Source organism: Macadamia integrifolia, chromosome 9, assembly GCF_013358625.1.
Source record: "Macadamia integrifolia cultivar HAES 741 chromosome 9, SCU_Mint_v3, whole genome shotgun sequence".
Classification (NCBI taxonomy): domain Eukaryota; kingdom Viridiplantae; phylum Streptophyta; class Magnoliopsida; order Proteales; family Proteaceae; genus Macadamia; species Macadamia integrifolia.
Window position 1 is genome coordinate 450,224 of NC_056565.1, and position 25,690 is coordinate 475,913.

The 25,690-nt window shown below is 37.3% G+C and overlaps 3 protein-coding genes and 1 long non-coding RNA gene across 9 annotated transcripts; 1 reads left to right on the forward strand and 3 right to left on the reverse strand.

The window, feature by feature from the left end:
- Nucleotides 1-1,009: 1,009 nt before the first annotated feature.
- Nucleotides 1,010-3,631, reverse strand: LOC122088335 (40S ribosomal protein S5). The gene is made up of 4 exons (XM_042657569.1): nt 3,476-3,631; nt 1,821-2,092; nt 1,504-1,707; nt 1,010-1,267 (listed from the first exon to the last, which is right to left on the reverse strand). Exons 1-4 carry the CDS (start codon nt 3,536-3,538, stop codon nt 1,213-1,215), a joined length of 594 nt encoding a protein of 197 aa, XP_042513503.1. The 5' UTR covers nt 3,539-3,631; the 3' UTR covers nt 1,010-1,212.
- A 4,718-nt stretch (nt 3,632-8,349) lies between these two features.
- Nucleotides 8,350-11,342, forward strand: LOC122088753 (probable cytokinin riboside 5'-monophosphate phosphoribohydrolase LOGL1). Of its 3 annotated transcripts, XM_042658077.1 has the most exons (8): nt 8,351-8,718; nt 8,848-8,945; nt 9,048-9,078; nt 9,163-9,262; nt 9,389-9,459; nt 10,841-10,984; nt 11,061-11,102; nt 11,189-11,342. In XM_042658077.1, the coding sequence occupies exons 1-7, from the start codon at nt 8,623-8,625 to the stop codon at nt 11,061-11,063; spliced, it is 543 nt and encodes a 180-aa protein (XP_042514011.1). In that variant the 5' UTR covers nt 8,351-8,622; the 3' UTR covers nt 11,064-11,102; nt 11,189-11,342. The 3 variants fall into 3 exon arrangements, 2 of the variants coding, with proteins under 2 accessions (XP_042514011.1, XP_042514010.1); XR_006143130.1 differs by having other exon boundaries at nt 8,350-8,718; nt 10,841-11,102; XM_042658076.1 differs by lacking the exon at nt 11,061-11,102 and having other exon boundaries at nt 8,353-8,718.
- Nucleotides 11,343-12,749: 1,407 nt separating this feature from the next.
- LOC122090110 lies at nt 12,750-15,020 on the reverse strand. The gene has a single exon (XM_042659953.1). The coding sequence runs from the start codon at nt 14,690-14,692 to the stop codon at nt 13,022-13,024; it is 1,671 nt and encodes a 556-aa protein (XP_042515887.1). The 5' UTR covers nt 14,693-15,020; the 3' UTR covers nt 12,750-13,021.
- Nucleotides 15,021-18,255: 3,235 nt separating this feature from the next.
- Nucleotides 18,256-24,257, reverse strand: LOC122088834. 4 transcript variants are annotated; one of them, XR_006143167.1, is made up of 5 exons: nt 23,753-24,257; nt 23,529-23,687; nt 20,498-20,592; nt 19,547-19,619; nt 18,256-18,578 (listed from the first exon to the last, which is right to left on the reverse strand). It is a non-coding gene; the product is annotated as an uncharacterized LOC122088834 (long non-coding RNA). The 4 variants fall into 4 exon arrangements; XR_006143168.1 differs by having other exon boundaries at nt 23,529-23,572; nt 23,753-24,253; XR_006143166.1 differs by lacking the exon at nt 23,529-23,687 and having other exon boundaries at nt 23,753-24,249.
- Nucleotides 24,258-25,690: the final 1,433 nt, after the last annotated feature.

The following is a 25,690-nucleotide window of genomic DNA, read 5'->3' on the forward strand; positions in this document are numbered from 1 at the left end:
AACTTGGAGGATGGTAAAGTTTACCCAGAAAAAAAATGTAATGCCTAAAGCTGTGTTTGATAGCCAAGAGAAGAGAAGAAAAGAAAAAATATATATATAAAATTCATTATTCTATTTCTTAGCTTAAGAAATTCTAAACCTATTTGATATGTGGAGGGAAGATTTTTTTTTTTGAATTTCAAGATTTAATTTAGGAAATAATGAAGTTTTATTGGCTATCAAAAAAGATTTGTTAATCAAACAGATAATATTTTTATTTTCTTATCATTTTTTATATTTTTCTCTTTTCTAGAATTTTTTTCATTTCTTTTATTGTCTTCTCTTGCCTACCAAACATAACCTAAACATAAGAAAATACAAGAAAATAGAAAAAAATTTCTTTTGCTTTCTTCAATCAAAGAGACATAATTTTTTTGTCTTTTCTTCTCTTTTGGCTACCCAACTCCAAACTCAGCCTAATCAGGGATCAATCCATCAAACCGATAACAGATCAATTCAAGAATTGAAATTAGAAAGGATTCTGACTTGGTCGATTCTGGCCAATAAAGCCTAGACTCAGCTGAGTTTACAAACCCCAGGACCGATTCCAGGTTCAGAAGATTCCCTAATTTGAACCCTTGGCTTGGTCTACCAGGTGAACACAGAGTGTATGACATCCTGCTCCTCTGCAGATCAGAACACTCTGATTCTTAACAAATTGCTCATCAACAGATTCTAACCAATCTATACGTGAATAAAATAGATCGTCCATGGAGTAGCTTATATGGGTCCAAACCAAATTTAATGTTACGGGGATCACAGCCGATCAGATTCTAAACAATCGACCCTCGCTAGGTCTCAATGGTTCGATTCACTGGTGCGGTTGGGTATACCGTATACATCGTTTATGCAACTACAACCTGCCATGGCTCACATGACACAATCTTTCGAAGCACCGCTTCATACTTGATGTTGAGCACTAAAATAAATTCCCTACCCTAAGGATGAAAATTCTTATGACGCACTTATAGGAAAGATAATCTAATGTTTGATACTTGAAAAGAGAATCCCACAACAATCCTCAAAATCAAAAATACATATTTAGCAACAAAACTACCTACTACAAAACTGGAAAAGATCCATATAATCAACTATGCAGGAAAGTTCAATAAACAGAAGCAGAACAAAAATGATCCCTTGTGCCATCAGCACCCTCAGTAAACTAAATGCCTCTCAACGGTTGGCCTTAGCAACTCGCTCTATCTCATCCTTCTTCTTGATGGCATAACTGCAGAGGCAAAAAATAAAAGGTTTAATATAATAATAAACACACAGGGTTATGATAGATGGCAATCAGGTGGAAGCAGCATGAGGTGAGGTTGATAGAGTATTAACAAGTTTTGGCTCAAATCTAACTGATGCGCCTGCGGCAGCTCCTCACTTATAGTCTATCTGTTAATTTTTCTACGAATTCTATTTTTCCCAACTGAAGGTCATAGATGAAAGCACTTCTTGTTTCTTTACCTGTTGGATGATCCCTTGGCAGCATTGATGAGCTCATCTGCCAAGCATTCTGCTATAGTTTTGATATTTCTAAAAGCACTCTCACGAGCACCTGTTGTAAGAAGATATATTGCTTGGTTAACGCGCCTCAAAGGAGAGATATCAACAGCTTGACGCCTCACCACACCAGCAGAACCAATACGAGTAGCATCTTCTCTTGGCCCACTACAAAAACAATAACCGATAGATCTAAAATACAGGAAAAGCATGACAGATCTAACATACAGGAAAAGCATGTAGATTAATGCACACAACGGGGGAAACTTCTGACTAGATACCTGTTGATCACTGCATCAACAATTACTTGGATGGGGTTCAAGTCTGTGAGGAGATGAATAATTTCCATAGCATGCTTAATAATTCGGACAGCCATTAGTTTCTTCCCGTTGTTCCTCCCATGCATCATCAGAGAATTGGTCAGCCTCTCCACAATGGGGCATTGTGCCTTTCTGAACCTTTTCACGGAGTACCTCCCGGCTGTGTGTGGTACGTAGGTGGCATGCTTGGATGGAGACACCCCAATGTAGTCCACCAATGAAATGTCACCAACCTGCGCAGAATCCCAAGAACATGATCAAAGTCATAAAAAATACATAAAAATTACCATGAGCAATTCACAATTGGCTAATTTTCTCCCCAGTTCAAACATTAAAATTCTAACCATTTGAATCCTAATGCATGGTTTATGATTTCAACTCTCGTTGACTGTGTCAACACGAACTGCACAGGTGAAGATAACTTCCACATACCTCAAAATCAATACTTCAACAGGGAGCAAATCATGGATTCTTTTTTATCATACCTCCTTCATGAGATTCCATATAAACCTATTCACCTAGTATGAAGTGGTACTTCACGTATTTGATGGGTCAGGAATAGGATATCAAACAAAAAACTTATTCAAAGTCAAAGTCAAGTTTCTATAGAAACTTGAAGTGCGTAAGATATCAAGCATTTGAAGATTGTTCTACCGGTCCCTAGATTTACTGTGCAATCATTCATTTTCTTTTGATCAACCAGAATTCTACCATTACAGAGGGAAACCGGTAAACACTGTCTTATGTGCAGAAATATCTTGACCAAAAGAACGAAGGCATTCCCATTTTTCCCCCTTTAGTTTCTAAGAAGGCTATCCCCCATTTTCTTTTTGTACATATCCTTTGGAATTTTTCACTGTTTAAAACCCATATCGCCAGTTTCCATTTTTTTACCATTCCCGTTTTTGCTAACTATGGTCCATGACTACTATTCACCGAAAAGGGTTTTGACGCCATAAATTGCTTAGGTTTCAGAGTTTTGACGCCATAAATATCACTATTGTTCAGTATCCTTCTCTACACCAGATAAACATCAAAATGATTACAGTAAAATCTCTAATGCAAGTTGAGAGAGATTCTGAGTTGAAACTCAGAGAGATAGTGTCAACCCAATAAAAGTAGCAAATGATATGATATTTCCCACAAAAATAAAATAAAATAAAAGACTCAGTATCGGATGTTAAGAGCCATACACGCAACGCAAAGTAAACGCGGGGCATCAAATTTCACAGATCTCACAAATCTCACGTTCAATTTAAGCTAGGATAACATCATTCAGAATATATCCTAAACTCGGAGATTAAAAAAAAGAATAAAGAAGGCTAACAATATTGTTTCGAACTAGATCCATAGCATGAAGAGCAAAAATCTATCAAAGTGGCTACCGAGATCTCTTGGACTCAGATGGCTTATCGCTAACAGTAGACTTCACCATTATCACAGCCTAAATTGCCTCTACGCATCAGAAGTCCAGCGACAGTCCACTATGAGATCAGGTAATGAAAATAAAACGATGAAAGTTGGGAATTTGTCATTTCTAGGGATCCAGAAATATCATCGAATATAAGTCGCAGAATGACTGAAGTAATTAGTGTTGATGACATGAGTAAACGGACCTGAACATCTTCGAACGTCCATCTGTTGAAAAGCTTCACTTCCGGTTGAGCTACGACCGCCATTGGCGCCGATGCGGAGCAGAGTTGCTGAGTCCTCTGAAACCCTAAAACGCCTACTCGAAGAAAATAACAAAGAAGAACCTTTTTTCGACTTATGCTTATATATAGAGCAGCATAGATTACCCATTACTGACTCAACTGACCGTAGATCCTCTATTTGGCCATTTTGGTATTTCCATCGACGAGGTTAAACCCGTTACGCTACACAATTTGGTAGTTCTGAAAAGCATTGGAAATATACTCAGTTGAATACCTTAGTGGGCTCGTGTGGTCAGGCCTCTAAACAGGGCTATTAACAAATTGTAATGGCCTTTTACAAAAAAGCAAAAACGAGTTTTAATGGGCTGGGCCACATCACATATGGGTTGGATTTGAAATGGTTAATCGTTGGCTCGAGCCCTTGCAGGCCCACCTTGTGGTTAACAGGAACAACCATGATAGTCAAACAAGAAATTTGATCAAGCTAAGGGTTTTTTGGTTGGATCAAGTTACGGTTCAAAAACATTTTTTTTTTTTGTTGGATCAAGCTAAGGTTCAATAACCCCAAATGGGAACCCGATAGAGTCGATCCGACTCATATCCACATGGATTGGCCAGAATTGACTAGGAGAAAAACGTACATACCACAACGACAAAGACCTCTTAAGTCAAGGGACAATCAAAATTTTTAAATGAGAATTTTATTTCTAATCAACTAGCAATGACACATGCAATATTCTCGTGTGATTCAATAAAATGCACACATTATATGTGTAAGCACACCAGTGTTTTGGATTCATCATTTTGAAAATCACATGGTGTGACGACCATATAAACAAGGTGTCTAGTTCTATCCTTAATCGAGTATAAATTTAAGTATAAACCTAAAGACGACCACAATCCATTAATAATCATAAAGATTATATGATATTAGTATGGGCAAAAATATGCTCCCTTGTAATGGAACCTTGTAACCCAACTGATCTTGGACCAACTCTCTCTTAACTGCTGAAGGGTGTTCGTCCAATGGATCCTTCCCTTCAGAGTCCTGTTAAAAACCTGTCCTGTCAAGATTAGAACTGACAATCCCCTCCATAGGTACCTTGGAGGAGACCATTTGCTAAAAAGGACTGGCGCTTGGAGGTTGGGTGTGTGGTTTATGATTTTGTCTTCGTCAGGAACACAAATAGGAGGGTGACCATCATCCACATTTGTAGTTGCAAAGATGAGTATGGAGAATCGGCGGCAGTCATAAAGCTTGCTTTTGATGAATTGTCCATGCAATCTAAATCCTGCAGGAATGAGCCTTCCATTCTGGAAATTCGTTCTTGTGCACTTGGCGGGTTCAGGAGTTCTTGTTCTGCAATGTATTGGGGCTTCATGTAACTAAGTCATAAATGTTTGAGGGAGAGCAAGTGATGTTAAGGGGATACTGTTGGTGTACGATGTCTTGTATTCTGTCACAGTTTAATCCAGGAAGCACTGGTGCAACGACTCGACAGGCAAGACGGCAGCCCGGCTAACTAGTTAGCGGGGCCTTGGAGGTTGCAAGGGGGGCAGGAGGTCCCCCTGCATAGCGGGGGTGTAGGGGTGCAATCCCTAGCTCAAATTTTTTATTTGAGGACAATTGTGTACTTTCCCAGATTAGGGTTTTTCGCTATATATTTGTAGTGAAGGTTTCTTTCTCTGTAATGCAAACAATACAGAGAGGTGTGAGGGACGGGTATTGTAACCCTATTCTCCATTAATAGTGTAGCAGGATCTCATCTCACAGGGGACGTAGGCAATCTTGCCAAACCTCGTAAATCTGTATGCATTGCTTGTTCTTGTTTTTTCATTATCTTCTGCATCATTTTAGGGTTGCGTTTCTACAAATACCTGTTTGAAAAACAAGAAAATGACTGTAGAAACAGTTCCCATACTAGCCATTGATCAATTATTCAGCAGATGGAAGTCCATGGGACCAATTTCAGATTTCTAGTGAGAAGAACAAAGATGCAATCGGAGGGAGTTGAGACTGGATCCAGAATCAACCAAATTTTATTTAGCATCTGCTTGTATCATGAGAAAAGATTAGTTAGCATCTTCCTCACTGAATCTCCCATGTACGTCGCCATTGAATGGAGCCAACAACTGGCTCATGAGATTATCAGGAGGGCAATTTCATTTCACCATTTCATCAGTTGGCAATATGAATCATATGTTTCAGGAAGTAAAAGAACAATATGAATTTTTCAATGGTAGCAGCCATTATAATTGTTCTGAAGGTTTAAGGCTACAACTACGTTGGAGGTGCAACTATTAAACAATATCAATAACCAACTCGTCACCCGCTTATACCAATAAGAATTAAGGCCATATGTAATACTTAGTTCAAATCTTACAAAGTCTAATTTTCAAAAGATTACATATATATATATATATCACATAGATTAAGATGATTGTCAAAACTGTTAAGAACGAAAGAAGTTATCAATGAAATGAATTTCACTGATAATGTTGAAAAATAGAAGGAAAAAGAAGTTACCCTACGTTTGGGAATCTATCTCTCATTCATTGTGTAATGACATCCCTACCCCTTAACTCTGCCAAAGGTGGGACTGTGACTGACTCTATGCGTCGGTGTTTCCTTCTGATGTAACATACTCTCTCCCGTTTAGCCATTTAGGCATATAGGATTGATTCTCTTGTCACATGGGCCATCCATTTCTCCGGAAAAAAAAAAGCCATCCATATTTGATATTGTGAGATTCCTACTGATATAGAGTATAGACCGGCAATCCACTAACCTTTGTGACATTTTTTAGTATCTATATAATTAAAGGGAAAAGGTTGGGTTTGCCGCCGATATCATGAATGCTAGCATCCATTGTGTCTATCTCTCTCTTCTCTTTTTTCTGAAATGACGCTCATATCTTTTCGGAATTATACTCCATCATGTGTTTCTATTGGTGCTATCCGATAGCATACTTGATATCGACGACATACCTATCCCTCTCCCATAATTAAAATGCAAAAATTATCATTGCTCTGGCCTGGGCAAGAAAACTAACAAGCCCCTCGAGACAGAAATTGCAGAACAAAATCCAACAAATCCTTAGAATACGAGGATACCCAAAGACCTTTATAAGGATAATCAGTCGCACATTTAGAAATAGAATGAGCTAATACATTCTCCACCCTATAAATATAAATATATGACGGAAACAACAAAAGTCAAACCTTGAATACAGGATCTTTATATCAACTACCCAGTCTTGATTCTCCTATATCACATTGTTTATTGGAGGATGTTTATTTCAACTATCCATGCTTGATGCTCCTATATCACAGTGTTTGATGTTTGCTTATATTAGGCCCAATTAACCTTGTTTGGGCTCCACACTTACTTAAGCCCATTCCAACCCAAGGGTCCGTAGTTGTAGCATCAATATTTGTCATTGTCTCTATCTAATTCTAGACTTAGTCACACTAACCATTGAATTAAGTGAGTTAACCATTATCTTAGCAATCAAATTATGTTTGGTATGATTGTTTGGAATAGATTCTAGGTCTAGAACACATTCTAAAACCTTTTTTTTTTTTTTTTTTTTTCGTTTCAAAATATATCTATTCTGAGTAGACATATCAAACATAGTCCAAGTCTCATCACTACCCCCAACCCCAATCCCAGTTCCACCTAATAAAATAATGGAGAGCTGCATTATTTATCAAACATAACCCAAGTCATATCATGTCTTCTTATGTTATGTTTCACCAAAAAAAAAAATCTTCTTATATTATGTAAATATAATAATGATAATTTTGTTCTTGTTCTTGTTGATGATGATGAATAAATGGACTTTTGAAATATTATTGATTCAAAATATAGGTAAGTGACAAAGTGGAGGTTGAAAAGTAAATGGGCTTTGCTCTTATGTTCAGTGGTGACCCAACTAAGATCAAAGCATTCCAACTGAAATGGATTCTTTATGTTTGTGTATTTTACATATACAACTATATTTGAATTTGAATGTTCATATCTTCTTTGTATGTGGAACCAACACCATACAGCTTTTCATAGGAGCTTAGGAGGATGAGACCCACATTGGGCCCAGTTCCATCATCATCTCTAACGCATGCTTGAGCCCACATTTTAAATGCTTTGGTTTACTTTGGCCAACGAATATAGCTTGTTAATTGTGGGTATTGTGCAAGGCTAATGATATGTGAACCACCCACTAACAAATATAGCATGTCACTATCTTCCAGGTAGGGCCCAGGATGGTGGTCTGTGGGGCTCTTCCTTGGGCATATGCAAATCTCTGTTAGTTACCAAGCGCATCCTGTGGGCCATAAAAGCAAAAAAATAGAAGAAGGCTTGGGTTGGGCCCAATATCCAGGGCTGCAGTACCATGGTTCAGAGAAAAAAAAAGGAACCAGACAATGAACCGAAATGGGTCCAGTTCACTAAAGTCAAGCGACCTCTAAGAAGGGTTTTAAAAGTAAGGATCAGATCGATCCATACAAAATTTCTAGGTTTTTTTTTGGTTGTACGGGCATATTTATTTGGCCGATTCTAATTAATTCCAGACCAACCCAGACCGATGCCAATTCGACTGGACCGACCCAGATCCCAATTGCGTTCTTTTAAACCCTGCCTCTAATAATGGAATAATTAGAACCCAACAATGTAGTTGGTTCATGGAAACCGGTCCGACCCATGAGGGTTTTTTTTTTTTGGGTGAAAACCCATGAGGGTTGTGTGATTAAGAAGAACACGCTTGCAATGAATTACTAAAAGAGAGATGAATCACTCACTGATGATTTCCAAATGAGATCAAGAGAAGATGACATTTTTGTTGGCTCCAAACAGATGGGGGAGAAAGAAGGACAGAATCTACATTGACTTAATTGATTCAATTCTATTCATTGATGGGTTATATGGACCTCATCTGTCACTTATCATGCTTGGCCTGACCACATTAACAACCTTACTAATATTATTATTCACAAATTGAAAGATGATAATGATGTAAAATATTGTACTAGTACCCTTGCTGGCCATTGAAGGCTTCAAGAAGGCTTGGATTTCTATTCCACTAGTACTGCAGGTGAAGAAGAAGAAGATGGGGAAGTTCAAAACGGTTTGTGTCTTCTGTGGAAGTAAATCAGGGAATAGAAAAATATTCAGTGATGCAGCCCTTGATCTTGGAAGAGAACTGGTTTGTTGATGTTTCTTTTTCTTTCTGGTTTATTAATTTTATGATTCTTCTTCTTTCTTTCTTTCTTTTTGGGTTTGGCTCTTTTCTTGGATTTCTTTGAAGGGTAAGTTTTAGGATTATGATGTACAGGTGGAAAGAAAGATGGATCTGATTTATGGAGGAGGAAGTATTGGGCTTATGGGTTTGGTGTCTGAGACTGTTTTCAATGGTGGATGTAATGTTCTTGGGTAAGACAGAGAAAATATTAATTCCTGCTTCTCTACAATTTCTATATTTCTCATTCATAAAATGACTTTTGAATTTCTATTTTCTTTTTCATTTGTGATCAGAGTTATTCCAACAGCTCTTATTTCACACGAGGTATGATCCACTTAATCTCTCTCTCTCTCTCTCTCTCTCTAGCTTCAAAGTTATACATCATGTTCATGAAAAGCTTGTTATCAGATATCAGGCCGTGCAGTGGGTCAAGTATTAGTTGTCTCAGACATGCATGAACGTAAGGCTGAGATGTCTCACCGTGCTGATGCTTTCGTCGCAATTCCGGGTATTGTATTGACTGAGCAGTTAGGGAACACAGATTTAGAAGAGGAAATAATTGAAAGTACTGTAGGATTGGAAAGGACAAAGATTGAAAATTAAAGAATGTGTTACTGGTTTGCTATTAATGAAGGAGGATATGGAACCATGGAGGAGTTGCTTGAGGTGATAACATGGTCTCAGCTTGGAATCCACAATAAACCAGTAAGTTTGCTTCTTGCTATTCCCATATATATGGTTTTATTTGCAACTTCTTAATCTCAATTTCTTTAGTGAATTAAATTCTATGTCAATCCTTGAAATATGGTTTAGCAGTGTAGATCATCATCAATTGCAATTTATGAGTCTAGAATAGATGCATCATATATATTTTTATTTCCCCTCATTAGGCTATCTATGGTAGAACAAACATAACCTTACAAAAAGGCATCAGAATTCAGAACAAATAAGCCACAGCACAAGAAAGTAGGACATGCAACATCACCAGGATCAAGTATCAACCATAGTAAATTTGGGTTCATTATAAGCTGTTGAGTAGGTAACATTTGGGAAAATAATGTACACACTGCCGGCAGTAAGCGTTATCTTATACTTTTTTCTCTTTCTTGACACACTCTCTCTTCTCTCTAACCATGTGGGCCCTCCTCATATACAAAACTGGAGGCATCCCATAACTTTTCTTTTCTTTTCCATAAATGCGTGTATTTTTTGGAGAGCCTAAGTTGCATCAATCAAGGATTTGTGACCTTAGCAAAACCTTTAGTGCAGTTACTGCTGCCTCCTAGAATAATATAGGATAGCGAGTGGCTTACCTAAACATGTTACTTGAGGGAAAAGGGCATTTATGATAATACATATGGTGGGTAACATTGTGACCTTAGATACCTTCTCTGTAGGTTACACATTCATTTTTCAATAATAAAAAGAGAGGATTCCCTAGGACGCTAATGTGGGGGAAAATCTGTATGCTACACCAATTGTGATGCGAATAACAGAAACATTTACATGGGACTCACATGATTAGAGTGGGAGAGAGAATAGGCAGAGATTCTACTGCACTCATCTCTCTTCGCTTAATTCCTGTCATATATGCAGAGAAAACGTTGTGAACAAACACAATATATATAATATTGGGATTTAAGCACAGGATATATGGAGTCCTTGTTAGGAACAAGAAAAGCACAGGTTTTTTTTTTTCTTTTTTTTTTTTTTTGCCAGGGGGGGGACATGGGGTGGGGGCGAGGTGTAAGTTATATGAAGTCTTTATCAGGAACAAGTAAGGTGTCACACCTCTGCTTTGTGGAAAGTCTGTTTCTTTATTCAAAGTTGTAACTACCAGATTGCAATAGAACACCCTTATAGTTTTACCGTTGCGTCGAGGCCTGTCCTCCGTTGATACTTGGTAGATAATAACAATAATTGTTCTTGACATAAGTAACTTAAATTTTAATCCAAAGGTGGTTACTCATCCATCAAGCTCTATAATCCCAGATGGTTAAATGATATATATCATTGGATTTTCATGATCTACAGGATCGAAATTTTCTCTTTCTGTTTTTCTATATTATTATGTTCATTCATTCAGGTTGGTCTTCTAAATGTTGATGGATATTATGACTGCTTGCTTGGACTTTTCGACAAAGGCGTTGAGGAAGGTTTCATAAAACCCTCTGCAAGGGATATTGTAGTCTCTGCTGAGAACCCCCGAGAGCTGATAGAGAAAATGGAGGTAGGCCCATCATTCATAATTTCAGATCATAGCAAACAAGGTTGCTAACGCTTATTTATTTATTTTGTTAACTAAGTGAATCATACAAAGAAGCCCTTCTTGTATTACATCATTGAAGGTCTGGCCTCTCCCCCAACCCTCAAATTATTTCCCTTCTTTTGTGTTGCTTTATTGTTTATTGACCTCCATTAATTGATTGTGTAGGAATACACGCCAATGCATGACCAAGGAACAGCTAGTACAAGCTGGAAAGTGGAAGCACCTGCTGGTTCCACCTCTTGAAAGAATGTTGCCCTTTTTATACTTTCTTGTCACTCAATTTCATCAGTGAAATTAAATGGAATTAACCCATTCAAGCTTGGTGCTTGGTTTCGGTCTGCACCCAATTTGATTCTATGCTTTGCACAGGAAAAAAAAAAAAAAAAATCTATGCTAGAAATATCGATCACATAAGAATGAGACTAATAGAAAGGCTTAGAGAATATAAAAGTAGAAAAAATAAAATAAAATATGTGCAAATTAAAGCTAATTAAACAGTAATCCTGATACTTGATAGTTAAAAAAAAAAAAAATCATTTGAGGTGGCATAAGCATCATATAAATGGAATTCTTTCGATAGTCCAGTATGGAAGGGTGCTTATGATGGTTTGATTCACACATTGAAGGAGCTGAAAGAGCTAAAGATAGGCCCAAAATGACTCTTAAGAGGAGTGGGGAAAGACATCCATAGCTTAAGACTAGTAATAAGTACGATTTTGAATAGGGCTGATTGAAAAAAAACATTCAAGTAGACGACCCCAATTAGTTGGGATAAAGCTGAATTGTGTTATGTTGTTCTAATATAATCAAGGTGTCATGTTTCTTGAGATTTTTGGGAGTTAATCTGCAAGTTTTCTCTCACAGTGGAGGAGTCCTGAGTCTCCTGGCATATGGCTTTCTTTTTCAATGAATTTAGCATCCAAGCAAAGTGATCTCGGAGTCCAACCTCTAGTCTTGGACTTTGGATGACAAGGACAACTTGATAATGGTTTGATGGCGGGGGTGGAATCTTTTTATCCCCTATCCAATCGTTTGGAGTCAACAACATTATGACTAATATACCTGTGGGGATATGATGCCCAAAACGGTTTACTTCGTATGTTCACAAAATAAAGTGATTGCAATAATCAAACCTATAGAACCAATTGCCTTTCTAACACCAGAATTGCTGAGGTAGAGAGGTCCCTGTTTTTGTGCTGAAACAAATTCATGTTCAGAATGATAGCAAAACATCAAAGTGTTTGTAAGGAACTTAACATTATAGACAACATTGAAACACCAGCTATTATGGATGCACAGCCACCAAACCCGCCAGGAAATATGTTAGTAGCAGCACACAACACAATTCAGAAAAAAATTTCATCTCCGTCCAATCATATCAGTGCAACCCGTCAAGCTTCTCTTTTGCTTCATGAATTTTCACATCTAGTGCAAGTGGACTTTCAAGGTATTTCAATGTATTACCAGTTGCTCAAACATCTACTGTAGGTTTGATCCCTTCACACACACCCCAACCTCCCCCTGGTTTACTTCATTGAAAGTGTGGTTGAGCAACAGAACCGGTGACAAATATGAAAAGTAGGCCCTGTGTTAAAAAACTAAGGGGATCTTAAGAGAGATGGGGATATAACTCAGTAAGGGATTCAATCGTGAAGTTTGATATTTGCCGCAGGTTCTTTGAAAGTGTGTGGTTAAGCAACCCAGCTAGTGAGAAATATGGAAGGCATTTCTTTCAACTTCTAAGGAGATCTTGAATATGGGGATAAAAACATCTTACACAAATGAACCTCATCCAATTGCTGAATGACAAATGAATACAAGTAATGAAAGCAAGTAAGCATAATAGGAAAGAAAGAAGCCGCTCAGTATATTTCACCCAAGAACCGGATCAAGAAACAGAAATAAGCACAAGACGTCTCAAGCAACGGACCAATAAATCTTTTACCGCAATCCCTTGCTCTAAATGTATTCCTTATAATGCTTTGTCCTCAACCTGGATCAGCATGTACTAATGCCATCCTTGCAATCCATTGTCAAGTTATGAAATGTCTCTACTCGAATCTTTGCCCTGTAAAGTACCTCAGTGTCCACGGCAACTCTCATATACCCATCAAATTCAACGGGGTGCCCATCATTCAAGAGCTTGGTCTCGTTGTACCACTCGCTAGTGTTTCCCCACAATTCCTTATAATCGTCAAGTAAATGAACCTTGTAGTTAGACCTCAACTTGTCAAAATAATTATAGAATGGCTCATTGGTGGCAATATACAGGTTCCGCCAAGGCTGAATGATCCCTTTAAGCTTCTCAACAAGGGCATCTGGGGATGTGTCGCTATCCAAATGGGGCCAGAGCTCCTTGTTCTGAGCTTTTTCTCCTCGTACCACATGAACTGCGTCATAATCCCAGTCCATCCGCCCACTAATCGCAGAAACTATATTCATCAGCCTCTTTGACTTCCACAGGGCGTGCCATGGTCTATGCACATACTTTGCAGCCGGACCTTCACATACTCTGTACCAATAATTCTCAGGCTCAGGTGCATCAAATTGCCTCCATATGATTGTGCTCTTATCTTTACTTAGCTGCATCGGCGTAATCTTGTGGCTTGCAACCTTTCTGACCGGGATCCTTTTCTTACGGGCCTTCTCCAATCTCTTCCAATCCCTGAGAAATTCTCCTTCCTCGACAATTGATGCTACTTCCTTAAGATGCTCGAAATCAAAATAGTAGCGGAAATCCTTGCCCTCTTCATCCTTCTTACTTGGATTATAAGTAGCAGCCAAGCAAATGCTCAGATCCATCACTAATGTTCTGTTCAGATATTGTGCCTCACCAAGACCACACAAGAAACTCCACAAGTAATGGTTCATACCTTTGCAGTAATCCCCACCCCGAGAATAGTACAAATATCTCCCTTTTGTGAAAGCTGTATCTGACTGAAGAGTGGGTATCGTATCATTAATCTCCTCATCACGTACAGGCGATGGAACCCTTGGAGTTCTGCCACTCCTTGAAGGAGAACTCGAAATCTTACCTCTCGGCCGCCTGGCATTAGTCCCTGAATGCCAACCTCTAGCTCCAGCTACCTCATAGGTGCAGTTCTCTCCAATGCCAAGCCTAAATCTCCTGAAGTCTCTATATTTTCGCCAAGACTTCTCCTTTTTGTTCCGATATTTCCATGCCACATCACATTCGTTCGGCTTCGATCCATTCACAGGGGTCTGATACTTTAAGAAGACGATGGACTTAAATACCTTGAGATTGAACTTCTCTATCGCAATGAGAACAAGCGGATCCGAACAATTAACTTGCTTCAAGGTATAGTCACAGTCCAAAGTCGAGCTGGAATTAGCAATCTTCTCCTCAGACTTCTCGATGGTGTCTGTGGTGATGAGAACCCCGGCAGCAGGAGAGACAGCAGGGGCGAGGGCGACCAGATCCTCGCCGGTCTGGATTATCGAAGAATCGGTTGTGAAAGTGGCGTTTTCCACTTGGGTTAAAACCTTAGTGATGGCTTTGGAGGATTCAAGCCAGGGATCGGGAGGTTGGTATGTGATGGCAATTACAGTAAATAGAAGAACAGAGAAGACGAAGACGGAGAAGCAGACATTGCTAATGAGTTTGATAAGATTTTGCCCTATAGGCTCTGTTGAAGTCGTTTCTTTCATGGAGCTTGCTTTCTAGGGTTCCCTGAAATGCTAATTACGGTGTCTAACTCTGATTTGATCGCTTCAAACGAAGCCCAGTGGGAGAAAACGAATTTGGGATATATAAACTAAATGAAAAACATCAATGCAGATAAAGGAGATAGACCATAAAGACTCCTAGGGTTAGGGATCACTCACCATAGATCTCTGGTGGCTTCTAAGGCTGAACGAGATCTGTTTCTTCCCCTCTGCCCTCCTCGCTTAGTTTTCAAGAAATCTTTCTGTAGTGACCCACTGACCACTGAGAGAGAGAGGAAAACTAAGAATAAACTAAGAATGTATATAAAATGGGGCATGCACTGTGGATCAAGGATCTAAACACCGGAATCGGATTGATTGAATCGATTCGGATTGTCGGCTTAAAGGACTGTACATCAAAACTAAGGTCCGATTCTTACAGATGAGAAGTAGCTATCTAGGCGTTTTTTTTTTCTCTTTCTTTTGAGCGAAGACAATATAAGGTGGAAGTAGGTAGGTAAAGTGAAGACATTCTGAAGTTAATAGCAGTTAGAACTTAGAGGTCAATGAGTCATCCCTAGAAAGGGATATGCGAACTGAAAGTTGATCCTGGTGATGAAGGAAAATTTCCATCACCCATGGGCTTGACTATTTCGAGATCACATTTGATGACCTGTATAAAGTTTCTTGTATCTTACCAGTCTCGATCTTCTTTATCCATGAAAAAGAGATATTTTTTTGGAAATTTTTGTTCTTTACCATTCAATGAATATCACCAAGTAGATTGAAGGGACGAGATCCTGGATGTGCCCTCCTCCTCCTCCTCCTCCCTCTCTCTAGTGGCTTAAATGAATATTCCCGCTCATTGTGATCTTATGAAACTTAGTCCTATTTTTTTTTTTTTTGTTTAATCTGTCATTTTTCAAACTTTTGAAACATGATAGAGTCTCTACTCGATTCAACTTATAAAGTCTTTTTCCAACTATATGCAAATGGCTACATGAATTTGTTTTATCATTCAACTCTATTAAAGATTAGGGCAAGAAAACTTGATTGCTTATATGGTCACAGCGCCAGCGTTCAGGCCAAATCTCTTTTGAATGTCGTTAGATGCTAATGTAAAAAATGTGATTGTTACTATTATCACAGGCCAAACAAATGGAAAATGAAATTATTTAGATTCAAATTTCAAAAAGTCTTCAACTCACAAGTATGAGAAAATGTTATTATGTTGCATTCTTATATGTTCCATGTGAAGAAGTGAGGTGGCAAATTTGGACCATTGGAAATTTAATGATGATCAGAATAAACCACATGACAGATTTCATATTTAAAAATACATCATAAATCCTTCGTGCAATGGCACGCCCTTTCATGTGGGGACTTACGAACCTTTCTGGTGGTGTAAGTCTCTTCAATTATTTGTTTTGGTATTTGCACCTAGATTGGGATATATAGGGAGAGACCCATAAGTGATCAGCAAGGAGCTCATTAAATCACACTCATCAGGAGAGTGGATCAAGTCCTCATATGAGAATTATTTTTGTTTAAGGCTATTCCGTATAGATGGAATTCATCCAACAATTAACTCTGTGGTGGATTTTATTTGTGTGGATCAATTAGTACGAAAATGACTCTCGTATAAAAACTTGATCCACATTCATTTATCAGCTGCTTACCATTGAGCTATAAGGTTGCTCACGTTAAGGGTGATAAAGCAAGTAGTGGCAACCGTGCGTTGCGATGTCTATTTGGCCAGTGCCAAGTATGGGCTCTAAATCCGTATAAAAGCTATAAGACAATCCGTTCCGCTCAAAGGTAAGCCCATAAGGGCAATAGCCATGGATAAGGGCAAATAGCTCTACCGTGAACAATGAGCGATCAAGGCAGGCAGCCATGTTAGAACAATTAGGATTTTACAATGGACCCTAATCGATTCTCATATAGACAACTAGAACATAATATTAATTAAAGCATAATTGATTTGATCAAATCATAGAGGATTGAATTGTACCTTTCACCTAGTGTGCTGAAGATGATCGATGCCCGTCACTCGAAGATTACTCCAATGAAGATGATGAAGAACTACTCAATGGAGTTTCATATGCTAAGATCTTCTACAGTCTTTCACCTTTGAAATTCTCTCACGTATGCACTACTCCTGTGAAGAGAGTCCGTGCTTCCAAAACCATGAAGATAAAAGAGATAGCTGCATGGACCTTTAACTTCTATTTATAATAAAATTCCTAAAACACTAATTCATTCTCACAATGGATTGGGCTAGAAGTTTCCTAATCAAAGTGGGTCTATAATTGCTTTGGCCCAATGAATCAATCGGTATCAGTTAAGCCCACATTAAAATCCTAACAATCTCTCACTTGGGCTATACTAATACTGATGTTTTTCCATTGACACCTGGTCAAATGGCTGATATGGGTGCGTACACCAAGAATTTTTCCATGGCATCTAAGACTAGGAACCCCACTCTTAGTATTTAGACATAGTATTTAATTTTCAAACCTTAGCTTATCACAGATTCACATGAGCCCGAATTTATATTTTCCATATGTGGCAGGAATTATTAAATCTATATTGCAAGGTTCCTATTGGTATCGCAGCTGTTGCAGGACTCCGATCCCGATACCATAATGATATTGTATCGTTGAACAGTACGGACCAAAGGTAAAACAGTCCACAATGGGCTTCCTATTGGGGTATATTTATCGGATACGTGTCAATACATATTGGTATGGTATTGATTTTGTAGATGAACAATACTCAATCCGATAACGTAGATTAAAACCATAGCCACAACGGGCTTGCTAGGGTTTTTTTTTTTAGATTTGTTTTGAGTTGAGCTTATTTTGGTTTTTAGGTGTAATTAAATCATGTAACATAAAAAAAAATCTTAATAAAAATTTTATTTTTTATACAAAATTTTACTTCCAAAATTTTCTTTTTGAAAATGTTTTCCTTTACTCTTAGAGAAAAATTCATCCACTATCTTAGGGTACACAAACCGCTTAGGATTTTAATATATTCCCCAAAATACCTTTCCGACACTCTCTACACGTATCTCAATCTCCATGATGAATGAATTTTCGTTGATCTTGGGCACTGGAAAACTCAGTCCCTTCCATTTTATGTGTTATACTTACTTGAACAAAAAGTGAAACTGAATGGAAGCAACAGTTGGGACATTATTCTATTTTCCCATATAATATATACTTTTTTTTTTTTTTAAATCTTATTTTTTCATTACACTCATGTTCTATGAACCCAAGGATACATCCAAAAACTATAAAATTGGAAATCTAAAATGAATAGAGTTTTTAAAATGCACTAGTGTTGCATCTCTTAGGTGGTCATCTCTCAGTGTCAAAGGCTCCAACAGAACTTACATAAAAATATATATGAAAAAAAAAAAAAAAAGAAGGGCTCCAGCAGTGCTATTTGCATAGAATAATATAAAGGACAACTAATATTGTTTGATATGCCCTAGTGATGCAGTGCCTCACCTCCTGCATCACCAACCAGGCTAGATGCATTCATTCAAAACAATGAAATTTGTACATTCTGTTCCTTACTTTTCAATTATTAACTATGTCCAGTACTTTGGATATTTTCTACAAATTGTCTTTACATGGTCTTTACAAGATGCAGCTGCCCATGTAGGAAAGTCTTGTCTGGATGAAAAATAAAAACAACATTTGCACTAAAAGAAAATCATAATAGTTTAAAAAGATAATCTACATAAATGCACATAACAAAGAAGGCAGATTGCAATATCAACAAATCCCAAAGAGCAATCCTGATTGAAATCACCCTGCTTCCATTCTACCTTCAACAATCATATCACTCTCCAATTCCAAGCATAACCTTGAGATGGCTGAAAATAATAAATTCTTAATCAGAACAATAATCCAAGCATTAGTTACTGCAAACATGTTGGTTAACAATATAATCTTCACACAATTGGACATAAAATAAGTTAAAAGTTACAATGTAAAAGAAGTATAACCTTATTACAATTTACAATGAAAGCTCAGTAAAAAAAAAAAAAAAGTCTAAATAGCTATTGCAGGCATGAAATTAATTAAAGGATTTTTCTTATCAAATTATTTGTAATCTTACTTTTTTTACTCTTTAATATAATACATTTTTTTTTTTTTCAATAAGGATTTCACCTACCATGGCAACCTTTTGGGGTGTATGGCATTGTTGGGTTCTATATATTCAAAAACTTGTTTATTTTCTTGTTTGAAATTTCATTTCCAAATGGAAGCATCAACCATCATTAAGAATAGAATACTTTGTATCATTTATTCATAAAGTGAATACAAAGCAAACAATCACTACCATCCAACATCCTTGGAGGCCCACAGATGTTTGTTTTAGACTTCTTGGAGATAGTGGATGAGAGGGGTGGTAATTTTTTTATTTTAAGAACAGACAAAACACAAACCTCCAACCAAGGTAACAACCACAATCTTTATTGACCAAAAAAAGATAATGTCAGCTAGCACTCAAGTTTTCTTCTCCTTGATTGAACAATGAACATGACCAAATCTAAATGCGCACTTATTTCTTTTACTCATTCCAAATGCATTCAGCAGCAAGTATATATACATTTACATAGGCCCACCATAAGAAAGACTTCACAAACACATACTTATATGTTTCTCAAATGGTGTTCTCATGATATCCAATGAGTTTCCTTAGGTAAACAAATCTTGGAACTTTTAAAAATTCAGAACTCCAACAAAATAAAACAGAGCTTTATCAAACCCCTAGAACATGCAGTTTGTAAACTGACCTCAAGTAACTTAACAAGAAAAATAAATTTAAAAAAACTACCTTCTATAAAACTCAGCTGCAGTTCGTGATCCATTGTAGCAAATAAACCAGAGCAACATGATCACCAATAAATCTACAGGAGTTAAGAGCTCACAACCACAATAACATCAAATTTTAAGGGGAAAAAAAAAAGGATTTACTTTCAACTCTAAACTTGTGTAACTTTTTAAGTTTGCCATGAGTGGAGAAAAACCTTTTTCTAAAAAGAAGAACCTAATTGTGTTTGGATAATCATATATGTTTGAACATGTTAAAAAGGTAGGTTTTTTTTTTTTATTTTTTTTTATTTTTTATTAGTAATCCCTGAAAATCAAGTTGTTCATCCGCCTTCGGCATGATCATTAACAGACATGCAATCCAATCAAAACGATACCCAATCGGGCATCAAGCAAATCTGGAGTTCGTTCTTCACTCCTCTCTATTTTCTACATTCTCCTACCCTGCCTCAACACCAATTCTCACATGATCCCTTTGTACTGTTCGGTGTTCCCCATTAACAGTGCAAGTGCATCCCTTTGTTAGCTTTTTTTCCCTTTTCTTCTGTCCTATTCTCATATACCTATTAGCTCAACCTTTACTTAATCTTAGAAGACATATTCAGTAAATCTGAATCTTTTTGTATGCCTCAAAAAACAAACGAAATCTTTTCCACCCGTAGAGGCTTAGATAGCAAAATCCTCATTAATCCCCTAATTTATGATTCTATTACCTCTTATTTTTTGAATTATTTCAAAAAAATAAATAGAGTTTTGGATTGCTTTAATTCAATTTGTTAATCTGTTTAATTGAAACTTGCTCTCAATTACGTCTGAACACTACTAAAATGCAAATGCCAAATGTTGGTGGTTCCCTCCAAATACCAAACCCAAATGAGCAAGTATAAAACCTAAGAAATGCTTAGAGAGAGAGAGAGAGAGAGAGAGAGAGAGAGAAAACTAAATTAAAGGATACTGAATATGTACTTTTCCCACCAATCCAACCCATATGGTCCGAAAGTGACATTGTACAGGTAGATCTTTCGCTGAATCCAGTTCATGGCTTTAAATCTAGGAAGCCACATAAAAAAATACACATAATATTGTCAATTATCTATTAGAAGAGGATAAATCCATAAACATGAGGAATCTACCATCCTATACAGAAAATAAAGGAAAATCAAAATGGACAAGATAGGTTGAGATCAATAAAAATAAAGGTAAAAATAAGGGGAAAAGAAAAGTTCAAATAATTTATGCACCTTTGTATTGTTTCCTTTTAAGTATTTTCATGATATATATAAACCATTCAGTTCTGTTCTTATAATAAATCTTCCAATCTAAATCTACCTCTACAACCTTTCTTGTTAAATAATCTGGCTGGTAAATTGGAAATGGGTATAGAAGCAATAGTGATATATTGCCCTAATATCCACTTAATATAAATTTTCCCTAGAAAGAAACTAGAATTCGTCCCATAAAGAAACATATTGTCAAATTATTACTTAGATAGCTAAATTCTCTTTCTTCACACATCTTAGAGAAGAATTCAATTAATTTGACATACCAATGAATTAGTTTTGGTTTTTTGGAAGCATTGTATTCTAAGAAATTAGTAGCGCTGGACTCTCTCCAGCGCAGTGTCAAATGTGATGCTGTACCTGGTCGTTCAAATCAGACCTCTATTTCGGTACAAGGAGAAGGAATTTACTATGGTCAGTGCAGTGAGATTCGTGGAACTAATCATGCCTCTACGTGTGTGCCCGGAAACATTGGGTGACTGCTTTTTGTGGGGGTAACTCTCTTTTTACTTATTTATGTAACAGAGCAACTTTTACCAGGTTCGCTCATTTTTAGTGTTGCTTGTGATGGTCAAATTCATTCGCCATTTGGGGAAGTCGATTTGGTTCCTAGAGGGCAACTCCAATAGTTGGAAGCACCTCAAAGATTCATAGAGCGGATCAGATTCACGTACGAGAATATACGAGAACAATCTTGGTCCGTGGATTTAGAATCAATTTTCTCTCTTCATTTAATAGATTCTAAATCTACGGACCAGGGATGTATGAGAATGTACCTTGATCCATTCAAAGAGATTCGAAGCTACACCCAACATCTGGACATGCATTCCGAGGGGTTGCCCGCCGCTGGACGTGGCTAAACCACCATGGTATTAGAGCTGGACCCAGATTTCATTGCCTTGTGGATCCCACGCAAGGTTGATCCTCATCCAGAGTGTGCGTGAAAGGGGTCCACTCCCCAGAAGAGATTTTGCTCCCGGTATGGTCTATGGACTATGGATCCCATGCAATCTCAAGGGTGTGGTAGGTTGAGAAACTGCAGTGTGGTCCCACACAAGGGTGTGAAACCAGGTCAAAGTGGAAAAGCTTGAGCGGAACCGATAAGACCAACAAAGACTATACAGGTGCTGGAACTTTGACTTGGAATGTTTGTGAAGGCATTGATGGCTACATAGCTGCGAGTTAATGAATTCGTTTTATTTTTAACCTTTTGAATTTATTTCCTTGCACCAGTACTGGGTGGAACTGCAGTTTCCCGATTTAGCTATGCGAGCTTCAAATCCTCCAACACAACAAAACTCAAACTTGGGATTATCCTATACCCGTCGTGAGGCCTCCAATTGGGTCGACATTAAAGGCGAGTTCAGAGCATAGATATTGCTAGGAAGGTTTGAAGAGCGAGCGAGCGAAAGAAAGCGAGATATATATGGTGGTGCATGGATGGGCGCCTATGTTGAAGAATCTGTCGCATAGGACGACAGCAGCATTTCTGAGTCGGTGGATGGAATTCGGTGTTGTGATCAGTTGGGTTTTAATTTGCTAAAAGATTTAAGGGATTCATCCCTCCTAGTTACGACCAGTCATGGGTTTTGACTTCTAATTAAAACTTGTCAGTTATTGAATGAGTGCAGTTTAGGCGTCCGTTTGATAACGTTTCAAGAAACGTGTTTCTATTTCTAGAAATAGCAGAAACGATGCAAAAAGCGTTTGATAAAACTGTTTCGTTTCACTTATTTTTAGAAATAGAAATAGAAATCAATGATTCAAGAAACGAGATTTCAAAGATTTTGATATGCTTTTAGAGGAGATTTGGGAGTATCGGAGTCATTCATGCCTTCATGGAGACTTGGAGAAACAGAGATTACAGTACGGGGAGGTGATCTGATACAACCTTATCCCGCATAAACAAAGAGCAGTGATGGATAAATCACACACGCCGGAGCAACCGACATGAACAGCCACAAATCGAGGGTGACAAAAGTAATTGAGAGAGAGACCGATATTGGATCAAGCCGTGAAGAATATGCTTCTTTCAGCATTGAATTTCGTAGATAGTGGAAGAGGAAAGAGGGGAAAAACTTCGGGGAAGATTAAAAAAAAAAAAGGGAAAAAAGAGATGTCTCCATCGTAGGATCGGACAGGTGCCAAGCAAAGACTTGTACGTAAAAACATAGTTATTGACGATCCGGACTCTTTACACCTCGAGCTCGAAGGGTCTTCTCCGTTTCAACAAGTGAGAGAGCAATTCGAGCTGGGCGCGGAAGCACAGGAACAAAGAATATGCTCGCAGCGTACAAAGCCTGCCATGGTTGAAACCTCAGCATTCCTTGCCCTACCACCTGCGCTCTCGCCGAGGTCCGAAAGTCGCCAGACTTGTTGAACTCAGGCTCACCAAGAAACAGAGCATCGAACAGAGAAAGGGAATAAGAAAAAGAAATAGAAAAAGCGGAAGGAGAAAAAAATCTACAAATCTAGAAAAATCTTTGACTTCATCGATTGCATATCAGTAAAAGAAGAGACCTTTATTTATTAACATCTTGAATCACTAGATTAGTTTTATGAGCTTTAAGCATTTAACTGGCAATCCACAGGTTAATAGTAATGTCTTTTCGTTTTGTTCTCCATAGCAGAGACGGAAATTTCAATCGATTCTATAACTTCGCTCAAAGGGAGAAGAGCGAAGTTAAAAAATAAACGGTTACTAACCAAAATATGAGAAACAACAAGAACATCATCTGCATCAACTTCATCTAGAACCACGTCGAGAAATGCACATGAGCCGGCAAAGATCAGATTTTTTTTGTCAAAGACGAGAAGGAAACATTCATAAAAAGATGACGGAAGGTAGTAGATCTGATTACGCTCCTGCAGCGTATAAAATCATCATCATCAGAAGGTTGAACAAGTGGAATATTCAGATCTGGGCGTACCTGAGGGAGCCTCGCACCTCGCACCTCCCACCTCCTGCCGCTCTTGGAAGTTGAAACGTATTCTTCCGCAGTTTATAAATCAGCAGAAGAAGGAAGATACAAATGGAAATTCCAGATCAGGAGGTACTTGGGGGAGCCACACCTAGCCCCTCTCACCTCGCAGCTAGGACCTAGTTGCTGTTCTTGGAAGTTGACGTGCACTTCCCCAGTGACATTAATCACCAGAAGAGGTGTGAGCAAAATGAAGTTTTCGGATCAGGGCGTACCTGGGGAAGCCAAACCTTATACCTTCTCCTCCTTCGCAATTGGAATTTTTGGAAGTTGACCGTTGTGAAGCTCTCAGTCTGACTACCGACTAATCCTAGTATCCTACACATATATTCCCTTTGATCTCAGGAAATACCCTTTAGCTCTGCAATTTTTCACTTAAAAAATTTGAAGATCTAAAAATAAATTGTGAGGCTTAGTTTTTTCTTTTGGTAAATGCGAGACTTCTGTTTTTGTTGCCAGGAGAATTAAGGAGGAAGGAAAGTGAAATTTTTTCAAACTTAAAACACTTTTGTAATTAATATCCAAGATAAGAGTATTCACTGCTCTTAATAACTATTTCTTCTACTTAATATAACACTTAAGTCACATGTATTTGCATTTATTTTGCCACTTGTTGGTAGTATATGGATTAGTCTATGTGATAGATGACCTAATACATCTTAATAGCTAAATTTTGGTCTTAAGTAAGTAACGAAAGTTGTTTAAACTCTGAAAATAAAATTTTAGTAAAGTGACCAAAATGCCATCAATTTGAGATGAATATAAAATACAAAATAGCATCTTTTGTAATTTTAGTTATGTTCTCCATTCATTTTAAGATTAATTGTTCTAATTAGATGTTTATTTGATCCTCTATCACATGAACTAATCTATGTATTGTCATATAGCAAATAGTGAAATCTTATATTTCACCAAGCATAGTGAGAGGAAGAAAACCTTTTATAAAAGGAAAATTTTCACTTAGGCTGTGTTTGTTAGCCAAGAGAAGAAAAGAAAAATGTACAATCTCTGTATTTTTTTCGTTAGGTTAAGAATTTTTCTTTGCACTTGATATGTCTTCACCCAAGAGAAGATTCCCCTTTTTAAATTCAAATTTCTTCTTGAGAATTGTGAAGTTTTCTTTTGCTCCTCCAACAATTTTCTTGCCAAAAACACAAGAAAGCATAAGAATATATGAAAGCTAATAACACAAAAAATGAATGATTACACAATGATTACCTATGTGTCTATTTCTCTTAAAATTCAAATTTTTTTGTATTCTTTTATTTTCTTCTCTTGGTAACCAAACATACATACTCTTTTTATTTTCTCACAATTTCTTCTCTTTTCTCCTTTTGTCTTTTCTAGATTCTTTTTTTCTTTTCTTTTCTTCTCTTGGCTACCAAACATAGCCTTAGGTTGAAACTTTATACATGAACAGGCAACTAAATTTAAACCCACGAATATTGACATCTATTTTGTCACTTGGTAAATTCTATATAAATTTTACAATTTTTTTATTAAAACAAAAATTACTTTGAACTGAAATTTGATATATGGGGAGAGACTTTGAGACTCTCCACAAGAGTCAACTGCACTTGATCTAAATAGGACAATGTAAAATACAATGAAATATTTAAAAAATGGCAAAAAAAAAAAAAAAAACATGTTGTAAACATTTTTATCTAAAAAAGAGACTAAGAAAAAGGCAATAAAAAAATTAACGATAATTAACACCTAAATTGATTTGGAACACCTACTTTGAACTTTTTATGACAATGTTGGATTGGAGCTCAAAATGGCATGGAATTGAGTTGCATGAACGCCAATATAAATAACTATATAACATTTTGATTCTCAAATTGAATGGAGTGTCGTGTAGGTGTCTTGTGTTGGATATTCACACTT

Excerpts from the sequence above, each read along its gene's own strand:
- LOC122088335 (XM_042657569.1), bottom strand. The coding sequence starts at position 3,538 with ATGGCGGTCGTAGCTCAACCGGAAGTGAAGCTTTTCAACAGATGGACG. Across the intron at positions 2,093-3,475 it reads GGACGTTCGAAGATGTTCAG|GTTGGTGACATTTCATTGGT; the intron begins GTCCGTTTACTC and ends GATTCTGCGCAG. Across the intron at positions 1,268-1,503 it reads GCCAAGGGATCATCCAACAG|TTATGCCATCAAGAAGAAGG; the intron begins GTAAAGAAACAA and ends TTGCCTCTGCAG.
- LOC122088753 (XM_042658076.1), top strand. The coding sequence starts at position 8,623 with ATGGGGAAGTTCAAAACGGTTTGTGTCTTCTGTGGAAGTAAATCAGGG. Across the intron at positions 8,719-8,847 it reads TTGATCTTGGAAGAGAACTG|GTGGAAAGAAAGATGGATCT; the intron begins GTTTGTTGATGT and ends TATGATGTACAG. Across the intron at positions 10,985-11,188 it reads AGCTGATAGAGAAAATGGAG|GAATACACGCCAATGCATGA; the intron begins GTAGGCCCATCA and ends TTGATTGTGTAG.
- LOC122090110 (XM_042659953.1), bottom strand. The coding sequence starts at position 14,692 with ATGAAAGAAACGACTTCAACAGAGCCTATAGGGCAAAATCTTATCAAA.